The following is an 18368-nucleotide window of genomic DNA, read 5'->3' as shown; positions in this document are numbered from 1 at the left end:
ACAGTTGAGAGATCTGTGGTGTCTCAGGGGATAGATTCTAAAGGAAATTAGTGCCTGGCAGCATTATCTCCTCTTTTTTCCTTCACTTTTAAAATGATTTTTTTTATATTAGTAATGACAATAGCTGTCACTTAGTGGCTTTTGTGGGCTACCAGCATTGCACGTTAGGTTAGCCACATGACATGGCCGTTCTTGCGGGGCCAACCTACTCTTTCCCCACGACACCCCGGCAAGCTCGCTGTGCGATGATCCTTGTTTTACACCTGAGGAGTCTGAGGCTCAGAGATGGTATGTGACTTGCCCGTCGCCACAGCACTAGAAGCATAAAGCGGGTCCACGAGGTGCAAAGTTGAGTCTTTCTGGCTGGGTTTTCATGGCATAGAACATCCTTGTTTGCCATGTTTTCAGTATCACTGATAAAATGAGCGCTGTGTAGAATTGGTCCTTTATGTATCCGGGAATTTGGGCACATGGTCCTATTTTGCTTTTTTGTACAATGTACATCCTCCTATCCCATTTGTCTGGAAATGGAAATGGGAGTGGCTTGGGGCGGCTCTGCGGGTGCTCTGGGGCCAGGACGTCTTTGCCCGGCAAGGTCAGCAGCTCCAGCCACGTGCCGACCTGGTCCCTTTGTGTCTGTTCTCTAACCTGCATCGTGGCTGCCGCCACTGTCTTCCTTCAGGTATGGCGTGGCGGTGCAGGACTTTGCGGGCAGCTGGAGGAGTGGGCTGGCTTTCCTGGCTGTGATCAAGGCCATCGACCCCAGCCTGGTGGACATGAAACAGGCCTTGGAAGATTCCACACGAGAAAATCTAGAGAAGGCGTTCAGCATTGCCCACGACGCCCTGAGCATCCCCAGGCTCCTGGAGCCAGAAGGTAGCAGTGGTCCTCTCTCTCTTTCTTTCTGATAATTTTTATTACAAATGTACCGCCTGCTGTTCCATGTAGAAAATTTAGAAAATACAGACAAATCTAACGAAGAAATTTTTATGTCGCCTATATTTGTACCATTCAGATCATATACTATTTTTCCAATATGTTTATGCATCTAATTAGAATATTTTTACATAATTGGTATCATTCAGTGTATACATAATTTTGTATCTTTTTTTACTTACATTATAATATGATGTAAGTATTTTGCATATTGCTATAATGTCTTCATTATATATTTTTATTGGCTGCAAAATAGTCAATGTAGAGGACATACTAAAATTTGCTTTGCTCTTCCACTACTGGTGGACATTGACGTTGTTTCAGAAATATTCACTTTTATGTATCACATTGCAGTGAGCATCTTACTGAATACAGCTCAACATGCATCTCAGATTATTCCCTGAAGGACCAGGTTCCAGCAGCAGAATAACAGAGTAGGAGAGAACATGCCTTTTAAAGGTGTTTGGTGTCAAATTGCTGTCCAGGTGGGTTAGGCTGACCTAGGACCCCTTGCACCACGTATAGGGTGCCTGGTTCACCATACTTGCCCATGGACCCGGCAGTGAGCCGGTTGCTCACAGTGGAAGGGACTAAAATAGCAGGGAAGAATGCACAGAATTTGCGGGGAGAAGAGCCCTGGATTCTACATCCTAGCTTCTCTGTTCCTCAGGCTGCCATGAGATTTCAGTCAAACGATTCGCCCTCTCTGAGCCTAAGTTTCATCAAGTAGAAAATAAAGAGAAAAACCCTCAATGATTGTCGGGGTCCTTCACCATCAAGCGTTCCAGAATCCTATTGAAAAATTTCATGTTCGTGTCTCCTGCTAATTCCTGCATCTCTCTTAACAGACATCATGGTTGACACGCCGGATGAGCAGTCTATCGTGACTTACGTGGCACAGTTTCTAGAACGTTTTCCGGAGTTGGAAACCGTATGTTTGTTTTTCTTACCCTTAATTCAGAAACCATACATTTCCATTCCTTGGCCATCATATGGAAGCTGGGACTTGGGCTGTGTTGTTCTGCATAATTAGCAATGATAATCAAAGTTGATCTCAAATCCCTTAGCATTGCCTAGCCACATTTTAATTTCGGAATTACAGTAGCCCCCCCCTTATCCACGGGGGATACGTCCCAAGACCCCCAGTGGATGCCCGAAACCTCCTACTGAACCCTATATATACCATTTTTTTCCTATACATACATACCTATGATTTATAAGTTAGGCACAGTAAGAGATTAACAACAATAACTAGTAATAAAATAGAACAATTATAACAGTTTGCCAGCATCACTACTTTGGCACTTTGGGGCCATTGTTGAGTAAAGTAAGGGTGACTTGAATGCAAGCACTGTGATACCCCGACAGTCAATCCGATAATCAGGACGGCTACTGAGTGGGTGGGTAGTGAAGACAGCTTAGCGATGCAGGCAAAAGGATGAGTCACATCCCAGGCAAAATGGGAACAGGGCGGTGAGAGATTTTTGCCACGCTACTCAGCATGGCACGCAATTTAAAACTTATGAATTGCTTATTTCTGGAATTTTTCATTTACTGTTTTGGACTGCAGTTGACTGTGGGTAACTGAAACCCTGGAAAGTGAAACTTTGGATAACAGGGACAACTAAGCTGTCTTCACTACCCACTCGTTAGGCACTTGGTAGCTGTCTTGATTATCAGATCAGGGTGTTCCAGTCACCCTTACTTTACTCAATAATGGCCCCAAAGTGCAAAAGTAGTGACGTTGGCATACTGTTTGTAATTGTTCTCAATAAACTTAATAACATATATTAAGTTTAAAAGCAGAACAGGAAGTTACGCCTCTCACAAACCTGTTCCCACACAGATTATAAAAGAGGCCCACTTGGGGTCTGGATCGGCTACCTGGGTTTTTAGATGTCAGATGGAACATGTCAGAGTCTACCAGATGTTATCAGTGTTAAAAATTACAAAAGACAAGGATCATTCCAAAGACCACCTTTTTATTTTCAGGATCCCAGATTATACTTGGTGAGAGATTTTTTGGAGCAGAGTCAGACATTTTAGAAGTTGTCATGTCTCTGTTGAACTCCCACCCGACCCATGCACAGCCCTAACATGACAGTATCAATGACAACAACAGCAGCCTTTTCTTGGATCCATTATTAATTTACTGAACCCCTACTGCTGGCCCAGGGGACTCCGCAGTAAACCAGATGGATGAGGTCCCTGACTTTGTGTAGCTTTGTTCAAACAGGGTTAACAGTGAACAAGTCAGCAAAACCATAATTTCAGGTGGTTATAAGTACTAGACAGAAAAAAATATAAGCATAAAGAGTTAAAGAGTGCTCATAGGAAGGGGGACAGCCGTGCCTATGTATCTCTGGGCTGCCTGCCGTTCCTGCAATCTGGCATGGCTTAGTTTCATTATCCCCTTTTTACAGATGAGGATGAGAATGTGCAAAGAGGCCTAAAGACCTCTCCAGGCCCACACAGCTACCAAATACAGAGATGGGGTTTGGCCCCAGGTCTCTGTGGTTCCAAAGTTCAGGCGATTAGGTCCCTTACGACATGCAGCTGAAACTGGGACCTTATTTTGTACAGAAGAGCCAGATGGGACCCTCCATGCCGCGGCTCTTATTCTGGTGCCGACCTGTGCGCATTTTCCATCTGTCCCTGCACCACAGAACAATCCCCAGGGCACTTTGTAAGGAGGAATTCCCGGGCCGGAATGCCCGTTTTGCGGCTTACAGCTGTGTAACCTTGGACTGGCTCGTTGACCTCTCTGAATCACATCTATATCAGATTAATCTGTAAAATGGAAATATTACCCACATTTCAGGGTTGTGTGAAGAATAAACAGATATATAAAGTACTGTGCCTGGCACAACAACTGATGCTCGGCAAATAGTGGGGATTTGGTCAATAGGTACAAAGTTGCAGTTAAATAGGAGGGGCCCATTCCGGTGTTCTGTGGCACAGCAAAGTGACTATGTTTAATAATAATGTTCTGTATATTTCAAAATAGCTAAAAGAGAAGATGTTAAATGTTCTCACCACAAAGAAATGACAAACATTTGAGGTGATGCATATGCTAATTACTCTGATTTGATCATTCCATAATGTGTACATGTTATCAAAACATCACATTGTAGCTCATAAATATATACAATTTTTATTAGTAAATTAAAAAGTAAAATAAAATAGAAAGGAACCTAGCCCTCAATTTTAGCCCACTGAGACCTTTTCAGACTTCTGGCCTCCAGAACTGTAAGATAATAAATTTGTGTTGTTTTAAGCCAAAAAAACCAGTGGCGATTGTTATTATTTTGGAATTCATTTTTCCTGGTCCATTACTCGATTCCAAAATAGTAGCCATCAGGGTTTTTATTAGCCCTGAGCTCTTAATCTGTTTGAGTTTGAAACAGATTAAGTTTGAAATCAGCTAAAACTTATGGTATTTGTGTGAGTCAAGGCCACAGCCAGGACTCAAATCTGACACTTAGATCTCTCCCCAGTGCTGGAGTCAGAGACTGGGGTTGGAAAACTAGAGGTTGAGCAAGAAACAATATCTGAAGAAAGAATTTTTCCTCTGGGTCTGCAGAACATGGTGCATCACTGCAAAAAAAAAAAATCTATGTACAACCCCAAGGGAATACAAATGAGAATTCTCAGCTTATCCAGACATCCAGTGAACTGTTCTTAACAATTCAGCTGAATTAGTTCATTTCAGTAAACATTTGCTGTCCCCTGACATTGTGCCCAGCTTTATAGCCCAACATGTGGCTTCTTTTGATAAATGTGCTATGTGCACTTGTAAAGAAGATGACTCATGCAGTTGAAGAATTGGCATCCTTTAATATGCTGTTAGTATGCTAATATGCTGTTCTAATATTCTGTATACACACCGATATTTTTCTGCTTTTCCTATCAATTAGTGTGGGAGAGAGATGTTAAAAAATTTCCAACTATGATTATGGATTTGTTTATTTCTCTTCCTCTTAATTCTGTCAGTTTTTGCTTTATGTATGTTGACGCTATGCTATTGGTGCATAGACATTTAGGATTGCTGCATCTTCTCGATGACTTGATTGCTTTATTTTTATGAAATTTCTCTGTGTCTTGAAGTGTACTTTGTCTGAATATAGCCATAGCAGCTTTGTTTTGATTAGTGTTTGCGTGATACATTTTTTTCCCATCTTTTTCCTTTCAGTGTATGTGTGCTTATATGTAAAGTATGTCTCTTATAAACAGTATACAGCTGAGTCTTGTTTCTTATTCATTCTGACAATATCTGTCATTTAATTAGCGTGTCTTTCATCCATTTCTATGGGTTTAGCTACCATCCTGATTGTTTTCCATTAGTCTAATCTGTTCTAAGTTCCTTTGCCCTTCCTTCAAAACTTTGTTTGGATTATTCAAGTTTTTGTGTGCGTGTGTCTATTTATCTCCTTTATTGGCTTTGTAGCCACATCTCCTTGTTTTATCTTTTTAGTAGTTGTTCTAGGAATTATAATACTCATCTTTAACATACTTCAACCTACCTTGAATTAATACTACCACTTTTAAATACAATGCATATTTTACATGTTTTTATATATACAACAGTATAATTCTACACACCTCCTCTCCATTCCTTTTGCTGTTCTTGTCATTTACTTCTCCATATGTTTTAATCGCCAATACTTTATTAGTATTTTTGCTTTAAACAGTCAATAGGCTTTTTTTTTTTTTTTTTTTTGAGACAGAGTCTCACTCTGTTGCCTGGGCTAGAGTGCCGTGGCGTCAGCCTAGCTCACAGCAACCTCAAACTCCTGGGCTCAAGCGATCCTTCTGCCTCAGCCTCCCGAGTAGCTGGGACTAGAGGCATGCGCCACCATGCCTGGCTAATTTTTTCTATATATTTTTTAGTTGTCCAGATAATTTCTTTCTATTTTTTTAGTAGAAACGGGGTCTCGCTCTTGCTCAGGCTGGTCTGGAACTCCTGAGCTCAAACACTCCACCCACCTCGGCCTCCCAGAGTGCTAGGATTACAGGCGTGAGCCACCGCGCCCGGCTAGTCAATAGACTTTTAATGAAAACGTTTAAATAGTCTTTTATATTGATCATACAATTATCATTTCAGGTACTTTTCATTCCCTCCTTCAGATCCAGGCTTCCCTCTGTGACCATTTCCATTCATCCAGAATGACTACCTTTGTATTTCCTGTAGTGTAGATTAAATACGGTGTTTGCTAATGCTAACCCTGGGTCATAAGTGGGTCTACTTCTAGTGACTATTGCTTCTCTTGATTATGGATTTTGTTCTCTTGCTTCTTCGTGTCTTGAAATTTTTTATTTTATGCCAGACCTGGTGTATGAAAGAACAGTAGAGATTAGAGTAGATATTTTCCCCCCTCAGAGAATACAGTCCTTTCCTAAACAAGCACCTAAGATGAGGAGCTGCTCACTTTGATCATATCAGGAGTTGATAGGAGCAATGTTGCAGTTTTATTTAATTTCAGCTCTCTGCTTTCAAATGTCTTGAGGATGAGGTCAATTCTGTCACTGCATTGGGAGCCAAGCACTGCAATGCCACCAAGATCATTCTGTTTCTCAGCCCTACCTTCAGCTGCCTCTCACACAGCAAAAGTCCCTGAGAGAGATGATTAGTATATGCAGAGAATTGGTTTCATGTTTGGAGCCCTTCCACGTTTAGTCTCTCACACGAGCCCACACAATCAATAGAGATTTAGCTGGTCTTGCCTCATGTCAGGGGATTGGCCCTCCTACCAGTACACATCCAGGCTGGACAGCGATCCTTAGGGATGAAGCAGCTGAAATCTGCTCATGTATGAAGGCTCGTCCTTCCCTAGAGTTTCATTTATTGACATTTCTTTGCATCCATAGCTTTTAAAAATCGGAGTATTTTATATTTTTTATTTTTATCTATTGTTTTCACATTTCAGCAGGAACGATAGTCTTTTGTAACCATTTACACCTTAATCAGAACACATCACATTAATTTTGAAAGGCTTTTCCCATCTTTTTGTATGCGTTTTGAGAGGTTAGATATGGGTTATGCTTAAACACTCTTACGTTGTCCTGGTTTTTTTTGTTTTTTTTTTTTTTTTTTTTTTTGCAGGAAGACTTTCTGGATTCAGATAAAGAAGTTCCCATTGAATCCACCTTTGTCCGTATCAAAGAAACCCCCTCTGAACAAGAGAGCAAAGTCTTTGTTCTGACTGAAAATGGGGAGCGTGCCTACACCATTAACCATGAAACCAGCCACCCGCCACCCTCTAAAGTCTTCGTCTGTGACAAGCCCGAGAGTATCAAGGAATTCTGCCTGGATGGTGTTTCCAGCCATGCGCTGTCAGACAGCTCCACCGAGTTCATGCACGAGATCATCGACCAGGTCCTCCAAGGGGGCGTAGGTAAGACCAGTGGCATCGGTGAGCCATCTCCAGAATCTTCCATTTTATCATCCAGAAAGGACAGCCGGAGGTTCAACCCTTTGCCAATCAAGAAAACTGTTCACTTTGAGGCTGACACCTGCAAGGAGGCTTCCTGCAGTAAGGACCCCTTCTACAGTCAGGACCTCCGCTCTGAAGGGAGCCCAAGGGCAGTACAGGAGGTGCCGAAGCAGGGTGGACCCAGCTTGGCAGCTGAAGTTCCTGAAGGAAAGGAGCCGAAACAGGAATCCGCAGAGACCCCGGAATTTCCTTCTGACCAGGTCCCCAGTGACATCTCCTTGGAAGATGGTACGATCGATAATTCTCAGATTTCCCTGAGTTCTTCCTGTAATGGCGCCCAAGAGAGTGCAGCTAGCCACGGTGAAGAAAGTCATTCTCTTGCACCCCTTGAAGAAAACACTGTTATGGCCGATTCCGTGGAGATCAAAGTTAAGCTGCAGACTGTAGAAGACATGGATAAAGAAGACTACTTTGAAGGCATACCATTAAAAGCCTCAAAATATAACAGCGACCTAATAGATTTTGCTTCTACCAGCCAGGCTTTCAATGAGGTTCCTTCGCCTCATGAGAAAAAACCCGCCGAGGGTGATGTTTTTGAGACTAATGCTGAAAAACTGGGGAAAAAGAGAACTAAATCCGCCCACAAAAAGAAAGATTCGCCTGAGCCCCAAGTTAAGTCCGAGCAACAAGAACCTCCTCAAGGCCCTGAACAAAACATTCAAGGCCATTCGTTGGCCCTGGAAGAGATTCCGGTGGATATAAAGCCAAAGGTGTGTGAAAAGGCCAAGAGGAAGTCCACTGGTCGTCCTCGTGGTGGGGAGGACGAGGGGGAAGCTGAAGGCCTCCAGAGCATAGGCGAGGAATTGCCCTCCAGCCCCCCAAGCAGCAGTGTCAGCCTGGAGACCCTTGGGAGCCACAGCGAGGAGGGCCTGGGTTTCAAGCCCTCCCCACCCCTCTCCAAGGTCTCTGTCATTCCCCACGAGCTTTTCTACTACCCGCATTACGAGGTGCCCCTAGCTGCAGTTTTGGAGGCTTATGCGGAAGGCTCAGAGGATTTGAAAAACGAAGAAACGGATCTGGAAGAGCCAGAGGGCTATTTGCATGACCTGGACTCCTGGGAGGAGGAGGCCGATGGCTCCCACAGCGGCTATAGCTCCCCAGTGCCGGGCGAGGGCCTCTCTGGTGCCAGGAACCAGGTGCCGCATCTCGACACGGGTGGCGAGGGTGCCACGCCAGCCTCGGAACCCGCCGCCCCACCCCCCCACGAGGACCACCAGCAAAGGGAGGCCAAAGAGCGTGACCCGGTGGACAACTATCAGGTACTCAATTGTGGGGTTTGGGAATGCCGGGTGCTGCCTGCAGGATGTGGCACTTTTCTGGAGCTCAGCTTCTTTCTCTGTAAAATAGGGAGGAGGAGGCTTCCCTCACAGGCATCTCAGGGAGGAAAATTCAAAAAGGCTCCCACAGGGAGGCTTGGACAAGTGCAGGGCTGGCACCTGAGCGTGAGCACCTCCTGAAATTTTGCACCTGGGCACCTCGCTGCTGCCAGTCCTGGCCTTGCTCACAGGGCTGCCGTGAGGATCAAGTGAGATCACGTCTGAGGGTCTGGCAGAGTCGGAGCAGTAATGATTTTAAAAACGATACCCGTAGCTGATGTCAGCATGCACTTAGTGAACTGCAGCCCCGTCTCCTGCAGCAGCCGGACGGGGACAAAGGGAGCACTCATGTTGGACAGCAGCCTTGGTTTTAAAGGCCTTTTGCCTGTTGGGCGCTAATCTTTGGTTCCTGTGGTTTGACATGGGTCGTGTAAACAGGGTGAGGAGAGGCACGCACTTGTCTGCCACTTGTGTTCCCACTTCACCTGGCCCAGGAGCTGAGCGGGTGCCTGGGGCCCTGGCCTCATGCCACGGGGGACGGGGCTGGTGATGGGGAGGGGGTGCTCCTGCAGGTGCCGTGTTAATAAGAACTCCCCACTGCAGCTCTGGGAATCCGGGAGGTGAATCCAAAACCACTTCAGCTGTGCTCTGAGGGACACAGTGTAGACAGGGCACCCAGGAGGAGAGGGGCCTGGGCTCGGCCCCTCAGCCAGTGCACCTGCGCGCTCAGTCCAATGCTGGGGGAAGCAGCGCATCTAGCACTGCCTGGAGGACACAGCAGAAAGGAAAGTCCTGCCTCAGTGTTTACTGCTAGCGACACTGAGTCCTCCAGGAACAGTGTACTGTGAGTGAATGTGGCATCAGACATGACATGGGCCCAGCAAGGGACTCAGGGGTTCAGCAGAGGGAGACTGTCACCCAGATCCGGGAAGCTGTGTGTGTTTGGGCAGGAGGATCTGGAGTGGGCAGCAGTTCTGGGCGGAGGACGTTCCCGACATGCAGCAGCTGTGGTGGGAAAGTGACGGGCTTTACAGGTCACCTTCGCTCGACCCCTGGCCCTTCCCATTGCCCCTTCCCTCATCTCCCACCCCCCAGCTCCGCCCCTCCACAGCACGGGGTGACCCTAAAACAAAAAGCTCGTCTTATCACCTCCAGACTCCTATCTCCAATATGAAGTCCAGACTTCTCAGCACAACTTTCAAGACACTTCCCTCTCCAGCCTGGCTGCCCACCCACCTCTGTCTCCCTCCCTTTCCTCGCCTCCTGCCAAGCCAGACCCCTCCCTGGCTCCCAGACCCCCAGACACCTACCTCCGGGTGTGATTAGGCTGGTCCCACCATCTGGTACCCCCTTTCTCACCTGCCACTTGGCAAGCAGCTGTTCACCCTTCAAAGCCCAGTGCGACCGGCACCTCCTCCCAGGAGCCTTCCTAGCTTTTCCCCAGCAGAACCGTTGTTCCCTCACGTATAGCTGATCACGTTTTGGACAACTCTCTCCTGGAGTGTTTATCCGGTTTCCCTGGGTTTTTTTCTTTCCCGGGAGAGAGTGGGCACGTGTGTATTACTCTTTGGACACTAGAGACCAGCACAAGGCCTGCCAGGGGTTTATTGCGGGACCGTTTGGGGACATATGGTGAACGTAAGGTGCATTGGCGCGCTGGGGAGGGAGGGAGCGCTGCTGCTTCAAATTGCTGAGAGTGGTTTTCATCCCTCTCCTGGGGCGCACTGGTGGCCACTCTAATCCTCTTATTCTGACGCCTGTGGAACAGGTTCTTCCAGCCCTGAAGGAATGGGTGAGAGGTGACTTCAAGGACTCCCACCTTCTGTTGATGGGTCTCAGGGTGCCTGGTGCGGACAGTAGTTAAAGAAGCTTCCTTACCAAATAAATGCTAGAGATGTGCTACGGTCCACCTCTGGCCAAAGGCACAGCGAATGTGTCACCCTGCACACCACACACGTGCCTGTGTGTGGACCTCTCCAAGCTCACGGCCGCCTTTGCACCCCTGGCCCACCTGGGTGCCAGGGTTCCCTCGGGTTCAACCATTGCCACTGTAAGGGACATCCTTTATGGGAAACCCTGCGGTCTGGTGGGATGAGGTTGATAACTGTACCCATTTGACAAACAAGGAAGCTGAGGCTCAAAGAGATGATGTCCGTCGCTCAAGGTCAAATAGCTGACTCAGCCGGGATTTGAAACCAGATCTTACTGACTCCGGGACCTGTATTGTTTCACTCCATCAGTTTGTAGCATTTGAATTCTGCACAGGGAGCGGGAGTTGGGGTGGGAGGCCGTGCTGGGAGGATCCGTGAAAGGTGCAGACGCTGGCGGGGCCTGCGAGAGCGCTACCAGTTGGCGTCGCCTGCTCTGCCTCGCAGCGTGAAGTGCTGACTTGTTTGGGGTTGTTCTGTCTTCCAGTCCCAGGAAGCCCCAAACTCAGAAAACACAGCAAACCCTGAGGAAGAAAAGGTGATGGAAAAATCAATCAGCAGCAAAAAAAAGGAAAAAAGGAAACATGTGGACCATGTAGAAAGTTCATTATTTGTAGCACCTGGGACTGTTCGATCCTCAGATGATCTAGAAGAGGACACTAGCGACCACAGAATCCCTTCCAGGTATCTTTTCACCCCGGAGAGTGACTCTCTGAACTCATTCCGTTTTCGATTTCTGATGTGATGGGGGCGCAGGGGTGGGATTCGACGGCAGGGGAAACGCAGATTCGTACAAAATCCTCATTCTCTGCACCCGGGCTCCCCCACCGCGACCTCACCGTTACCTGCTCATAGGGAGCAAAACTGGAACGACGTGACGCTTGCCATCCCGCCTCGTCCTGCGTGCCTTTGGGTGGGAACTAGCAGTGAGCAGCCGGTGGCTGAACTATAGGCGGGTTTTGCAGTGACAGGAGCAGACGTGGAGCCTCTGCCCGCTGCCCGTGGTACCCAGACAACTGCGTGTTGGGCTGGGCAGAGACCAGACTGCGCCATTTAGAAGCATCTTCCTGACTTTGAGCGCATGCACTGAGACCTTTAATCTTTGGCCCACGGAAGCTGGGTGTTCACATTAATGTTGTGGCTTCTCCCACACGTTTGGCTCCAAGGGAGTAAGAATGGTTGATTTATCTTGGGGAAGGGAGGGAGCAGAGAGGACAATGAGCTTTAAGTGACCTATAGGAAGCTTGTAGCACATATCTGCTGTGTCACCCCAAGGCCACCAGATGAGCCATATTTGTCCCAGGGAAAATAGGTAACTGCTGAATGTCAGAAGACTCTGGTCTCTCCCCACTGTCATCATCATCACAATAGTCACCGTTTACCAAGCCCTTGCTATGTTCGGGCACATGACACACATGTCCTCGTTCATTCTCAGGGTCGCCCCATAGACAGGTAGTTGGGATTGTGCCTCCTTACGGCAGACGCAGAAGGCTGGGGCCGCGTAACTTCCCCAAGACCTCCCGGCAGAGGGAATGACTCCACGTGCACTTGCTTTTCATCCCCCTCGTCACCCAGAGTGGTGCGAGCGGTGCCGGCTGCAGTGCCTGATTATTGAGATACAAGCAGGGAGAAGCCCACACAGACAGAGCCAGGGAGATGAGATGGGTAGGACTTGGGGGTTGGGGGGACATGAGAGGTGCCAGGCAAGGGTGAATCTCACGATTTGGACCTCAGAGGCAGGTAGAGAGAGTCAGGTTGGCTTGGGGCTGAGATGTCATTTGAACTGAGGTTGGACTGGGATCCAGTCTGGGGAGAGGGAGTGAGAAGGCATTCAGGTGAGCAAACAGCTGGCACCTAGCAGCACCTCAGCAAATACTTGTGGAGCGTAAGGGGGTGAGAGAGAAACAAAGGAATGTTGGGGGAAAGCGAACGTCCTGGCTACGCGCTGCATCGGGAGATGGAGCAAAGCCCGCCCGTGAAGACGAGACGGGCGGGGTGGATGGGGAGAAGCCAATCATGGTTTCAGGCCTCGCTGTGCAAAGGCGCCTCTCGTCTCTGTGCAAAGCAGGCAGCAGTTCTGTCCCCAGCTCCTCCTTCCCGTCTCACCCCAGGCACAGCTGTGGCAAAGCTATAATGATAACGAGGCATTTTGGCCCAGGTGACAGCAGCGTCCCGAGTGTCAGCAGGTGGCGTTGAGGTGTGCTCAGTGTGTAAAGGAATGAGCGTCCTGAGCCCCTCCTGCGTGCCAGGCCCTTTCACCCACTCGCTCCAGCGTAGGAGGTGCCACCGCCACCTTGTACGCCCAAGAACACTGAGCTGCAGAGAGGTCAACACCTGGCCCGAGGTTACTGAAGGGGACTGAGCTCTGGGCACTTGCCCTCCCAAGAGCAGGGTGTTTTTCTGGCCACTCCTCCATTTGGCTGCCCTGTGTGGCTTCTCATTGGTCCAGGCAGAAAGGCCTGTTGTCCCAGAGCCTGCAGGACCCCTGCGGCCTCCATCTCCCCAGCCTCACCTCCACCCGCCCTGCACCAGGCTTATGGCCGTAGTTGGGTTCCTTGACTGCCCCACATCCCACCCCCACCCCAAGCTCCTTCAAACCTGAGGACTTTCCCTTTGCCTGGACACTGTCCCTTGCCTGTCCCCTGGCTTGCTCCTTCTCAGCCTTTGGGTCTCAGCTCTACTGCCACTTCCTCCAAGCAGCCTTCTTGGATTCCTCCTGACTATTTTTGATCCCCCTTTATATGTTCTCGTAGCTTCTACTCTTTTTCTTCACAGCACTTGTCAAAACTGTAATTTCTATGATCATTTGTGTAAGAATGCACTTACCATCTGCCTTCTCCACCAGCCCTGGCCGGTGGGCCAACCCCCTGCAGGCAGGGACCGTGTATACGGAGTTCCCCGTCACAGCCCAGCACTTAGTACAGCCCCGGGCTCAAAGTTAGCATTCAGTAAAAATTCTCTGGGTAGACAAATAAATGGGTGAATGTGCTCCTAGCCCAGTTCCTGGTGCACGGTCGGCTCTGGATGAATGTTTGCAGAAAGAATCAGGTCAGAATTCAAACCCGCTGCAAGTGTCATATTGATGATAGTCTAACACGACAGCCACCCGAAGGAAACATGCTGCAAAAAAGAGGGGAAGGGGAAGGATGAGGCTTCCCTTCTCATGGGGATGTGCTTTTTTAAGAAAACGTGACAGATGTGGGGGAAAGAATGTCTCTGCATCTCTAGGTACTGCAGTGTCTGGGCCAACTCTTATGGGACACCACTCTGGGTTCCAGGCACCAGGGTGTCTTGTCTCTGTAGGTGCATTTTGCTTCATTTCTGTGCTGTGACACCAGCCAGGAAAAATTAGCCCAGTTTTTGGACTGAGGACAAGGACTGACAGTTCCCTAAGCGGGGCACAGCCCCTGGCACATAGTAGGTGCTCCGTGTAACTATTAGCTGGAAAGGTACCCGGTGCAAGGGAAGAGCTTGGTGAGGTTTTTCAGGACAACAGTGGGCAGGAATGCCAAAGCCGCCAATAGTGAATTCCCCGGGAACAAAATCTTGGGTTAGGTGCCTTTTTCCTGCCTTGAGGATACGGAGATGGCTGTCTCTGTGCCAGGTGCGTCAGCACCCGACACCTGGTTCTCCTGTTGAGCAGCAAAACGGGGCCAAATCCTTTCCCCTCCCGTCCACGATGATCCCCACCCGCTCCATGAAGTAGGTGGGTGGGGGAATGATGACCCATTTTACAGATGAGGAAGACTGATCAGAGATGTAAATGCTAGGCCAGCTAATCATCCGGGAGCCAGGATGACAGCCCAGGCCTCTGTTGCCTCAGCCCTGGCCAAGCCAGCTCTGCTCCCAGGGCAGAGGCACAGCAGCCTCAGGGCACAGTTGGAAAATTAGCCTTCTCACGTATGAAAGTAAAAGTGGCAGTACACCCAAGAGCTAGAGAAACAGAGCGCAGCACTGCACACAGGAAGGAGCGCTGGAAAGGGAGTCCAGAGACTAGCTCCAGGCTCGGGTGTGCCTAACTTGCAGAGGACTTCCGGCAAGTCCCAAGCCCTTGGGATGCTTGGGAAAAGAGGTCCTTTCCTGCCCAAAATTGTGCTATTTATAAGAATATGTGGCTTGCTATCTGTTTAAAACCCTGACTTTGTTTTCTCTTGTAGACGAGGGCCCAATGTGTGTCTCTAGCAGCCATCCTACTATTTTAATATAAGCGCACTTCAACCAAAGTGGGCGTGTTGGATAAAATTTCTCCGTTCTGTCCCTGAGTCTGAAGTCACCACTTGCCTAAATCCACATGTGAAGACTCGGGATGGGGATGACCTTACACCGGAGCCACGGGAGCTCTGGGTGGCACCAATTCAAAACGTGTGTTTGTTTTTCAGGACTAGTCACAGTGACTCCAGCATTTACATTCGACGACATACTAATAGGTCTTTGGAATCGGTTAGTATGTGAATTTCTTCTTTTTCCGTACGGCCCCTGCTAATCAATTCCTTTCCATCCTTCCTCCTCCCCAGCCCAGAGCTTTGAAATTACTGACGTGCAACAACTATACTTTTGGATAGAAGACAAACACATTGAAACCCTGTCGCTAAGCACAGTCCAGTCGGATGTCCGGTTTGGGCAATAAGGGATGTGAATAAAGTGATCATTTTAAAGCCCAAAGGCCTCTTTGTTGTAAAAATGCATCCAGACGCCCCCCTTGGCCCCTGCACACACCCCCAGAAAGATCACACCCAGAGTCAGGCACAACATGACAGAGGTCCAGTTTACACTCCCAGTGCTCAGCCCCACACGTGGTGGGACCGAAAGCCCCCGTGGTCCCCGTGGTCTGCACCACGGCCCGATTCAGGGTATATGTAGGTGGGGGGGCCTCTCCCGTTCACAAGTGTGGGGGGAGGGAGTAGAGGAATGTGTATTATTTAGTGGTTTGATTTTAGAACTAGATGTTGACAATATTGAGAAAAGCATGGCGTGCTCGGCTTTGTGTGTTTAAAATCATTTTATTTTCTGTTTCAGAGATTTCATCTTTACTAATTGGGGTTGCGGGGTTTTGTTTATAAATTTCACTGTAGGATCATTGTAGCTATGCTCAATTGAGGAACACAGCAGATCTGGATGACAGAAGGAACCGAATATTAACCAGGTTGGTTGCTTGGCTCTACTTCAAGTTTTGGTGGGATTTGAAAAAAAAATTGTTTTTACAATTTGGCAGCCCACCTTACGGGGGTGGTGACCGTCCAATGGTGCTTTGTGGATAACCACAAGAGTAACTTAGGGTAATGCAAGAAAATACCTGTTCCAGAGAAAATGAATGTGAATTCAGTGTGAGTGGGAGGGAAAAATAGGTATTAATTAATATTGACGGGTGGGGCACAACTCAGAAACTGAGTCAGTTTAAAGATGGATCTGGGACTGGGTTAAGATCCTGCAGCTGCATGTAAATGACGCAGTGGCATGAGGTGGTTATCACAGATAGAGCCGGGCGGGAAAAGAGGTGGTGATCTTGCAATGCTGTGTGCACCTACCGTGCTGTAGCGCCTGACAACCGTGTTCATTCTGTGTCGCCACTGCAGGTACAATACTCAGAAGCTCACTGAGCTGATTTTACAGTTTTATGGCATCAGAGCAGACATGAAGAGGGAATGCAAACATGCCAGGATGTCTATGAAAGTATTTCTTACCGTTGGAAAACTAGCTGGACTACTCTAACGTAGCCGAATTACTATAAAACTGCCCATTTAGAACACATCTCTCGAACTCCTATAGTTCTGAGAGAATCACTTCATTTCTTTTAATTTTTAATGTTTTTTTGGTTTTGGTTTTTTTGTTTTTTTTTTTAACTTTTTTGCCACGGATTTGAATTGGCTTAGAAAGGTTTACATTACTGGAATTGGAAGCTTCTGTCTGAATATTGCCCAGGAGTGTGGTCTTTATAACTCTACCTCTCTGGCTCATAAAAAAGAGGCAAGACAAGCTTCCCTCCCCTGCCATAAAATGGAAATATTAATTCAAGTTTTCAACCAGGCTGGACATGCTCATAAGAAAATAATACTTTTTGCTCTTATGAAATAGAGATGTTGAAAATAGAACCTGCCAAGTTGAGAAATGCAGGCGTGTTTTCCATGTTTTCTATATTGAGTGTTTATTACCTTTGTAATAAAAAATGTAGCTTCAATTTTTCTGCAGACAGTCTTAGAAAAGAGAGAGAGATTCTGTCCTTGACTGGTACTGCATATGAATCCGTTTGTAGATGGAAAGGTGGAATCCGGCCCCACCCGTCACTCTGTCAGGGGATAGTTCAGCTTCTGGTAATCTCCATCCCACGCCCTGAAACTGTCCTAAGAGGCTTACGGTCCAGTCTATGTGCAGCTTGGAGCGGAGGCCCCTCCCTGCTCCCCCCTCCTCCCTTCTGGACTTCCCTGTTGTCCCCCAGGCAAAGGAGAAACGTCATTTTAATACAACCTCCTGTTAAATAAAAGCAGAACGATAAATCTGACAAAAATCAAATCTAGTAATTATTTTAAAGGTAATATTCCAAAGCCCAGAACAGAACTGGGAGGAGGGTCTTTGTTCATTTCCGATGGCTGTTTTGAACTTACTGTTATCAGGGAGGGGAGTGCTCCCACCTTTACATAAGGCTCCTCCATCCCTAGCAAATGGCAGCGAGCTGTCAGTGTCTAAGTCTGTGTCACGGCGAACTCTCTGAGGTCACTGTAGTGTCAAGGAAGGTGTCCCGGGAGGCCTGGCTCAGGTGCTGGCCCTAGCCAAGTAATTGCGTGGCCTTGGGGCAGGTCACTCGCCCCATGAGTCTCAGTATTCCCATCTGCGGAATGGGCCTGACAGCGCCTCCTGCCTAGTGTCATGGAGATGAGCTGTGCGTGTGAAAGCTCTGCGGGCCACCCAGATGGCCTGACCCTCTGCCTGGGTCAGCACACACAGTGCGGGGCCTCCCTGAACACCACACTGGGAAGCCGGCAGTTCTCCAGGCGGGCGGTGAGGGTGGAGAATGGGGGGGAGGGGTAGCACTGGGCGGGGTCCACTCTCCTGGGGACCCGCTCGTAACTGCCTTTCCTCCGTTTCCTTCTGTAGGAAGGCCAACAACTCGGGAGAAGCCACACTGCTGGAGAGCCACAGCCCACGGAGCGACTCGCTGACACAGTTCGTGCAGCAGCCGGACATGATGTATTTTATTCTCTTCCTGTGGCTCCTGGTGTACTGCCTGCTGCTCTTCCCACAGCTGGATGTCAACAGGCTCTGATGCGCGTCTGCATAATAAAAAAGACAGGACCCTGACCAGGGGTGGGGTTCTTTTTACTTCATTTTATTTTTGGTTCTGGGCGGGGCACTCACTTCTGCAGACAGTTGAGGACCTCCAAGGATACCTAGACCCCTTTCCCCGCCGTGGTTGTGGTTTTGTTTTTTCATGTTTCCTTTTTCTTCTGTACGACCTGAGCATGCTTTTCTCTTTGGCTGTGTACTCAAAACTCAGGTGTGCAGCCAGATCCTTAGGTGGGGTTTCGTCCTTGCGTGCCTTGCTTGGTCAGATAGGAAGCATCGTCACTAGTGTTTAGCCAAAACCTGGATCTCAGCTCATCCCACATGCAGGTTTTTAAGGTCCTGGATGAACTCGAGTGACTGACCTCTCAGATGAAGGTCTGCGTGATGAGAAAGAGGCGGGGTACCCCAGGCTGAGC

At 48.2% G+C, this 18368-nt stretch overlaps 1 protein-coding gene across 1 annotated transcript in view; it reads left to right on the top strand.

Moving 5' to 3' along the window:
• Window positions 1–17967, top strand: part of CLMN (calmin (calponin-like, transmembrane)) — a gene marked incomplete at its 5' end in the record, with an annotated part of 54788 nt that extends 36821 nt beyond the window's left edge. Inside the window, 7 exons of the mRNA XM_012645506.1 lie at window positions 683–876; window positions 1785–1867; window positions 7040–8689; window positions 11162–11358; window positions 15054–15114; window positions 15747–15817; window positions 17764–17967. Coding sequence (XP_012500960.1) covers window positions 683–876; window positions 1785–1867; window positions 7040–8689; window positions 11162–11358; window positions 15054–15114; window positions 15747–15817; window positions 17764–17932 — 2425 coding nt within the window. The remainder of the gene's footprint in view (window positions 1–682; window positions 877–1784; window positions 1868–7039; window positions 8690–11161; window positions 11359–15053; window positions 15115–15746; window positions 15818–17763) is intronic.
• Window positions 17968–18368: the final 401 nt, after the last annotated feature.

Source organism: Propithecus coquereli, unplaced genomic scaffold, assembly GCF_000956105.1.
Source record: "Propithecus coquereli isolate 6110/MARCELLA unplaced genomic scaffold, Pcoq_1.0 Scaffold2343, whole genome shotgun sequence".
Taxonomy (NCBI): Eukaryota; Metazoa; Chordata; class Mammalia; order Primates; family Indriidae; genus Propithecus; species Propithecus coquereli.
This window is presented reverse-complemented; position numbering and strand designations above follow the sequence as displayed.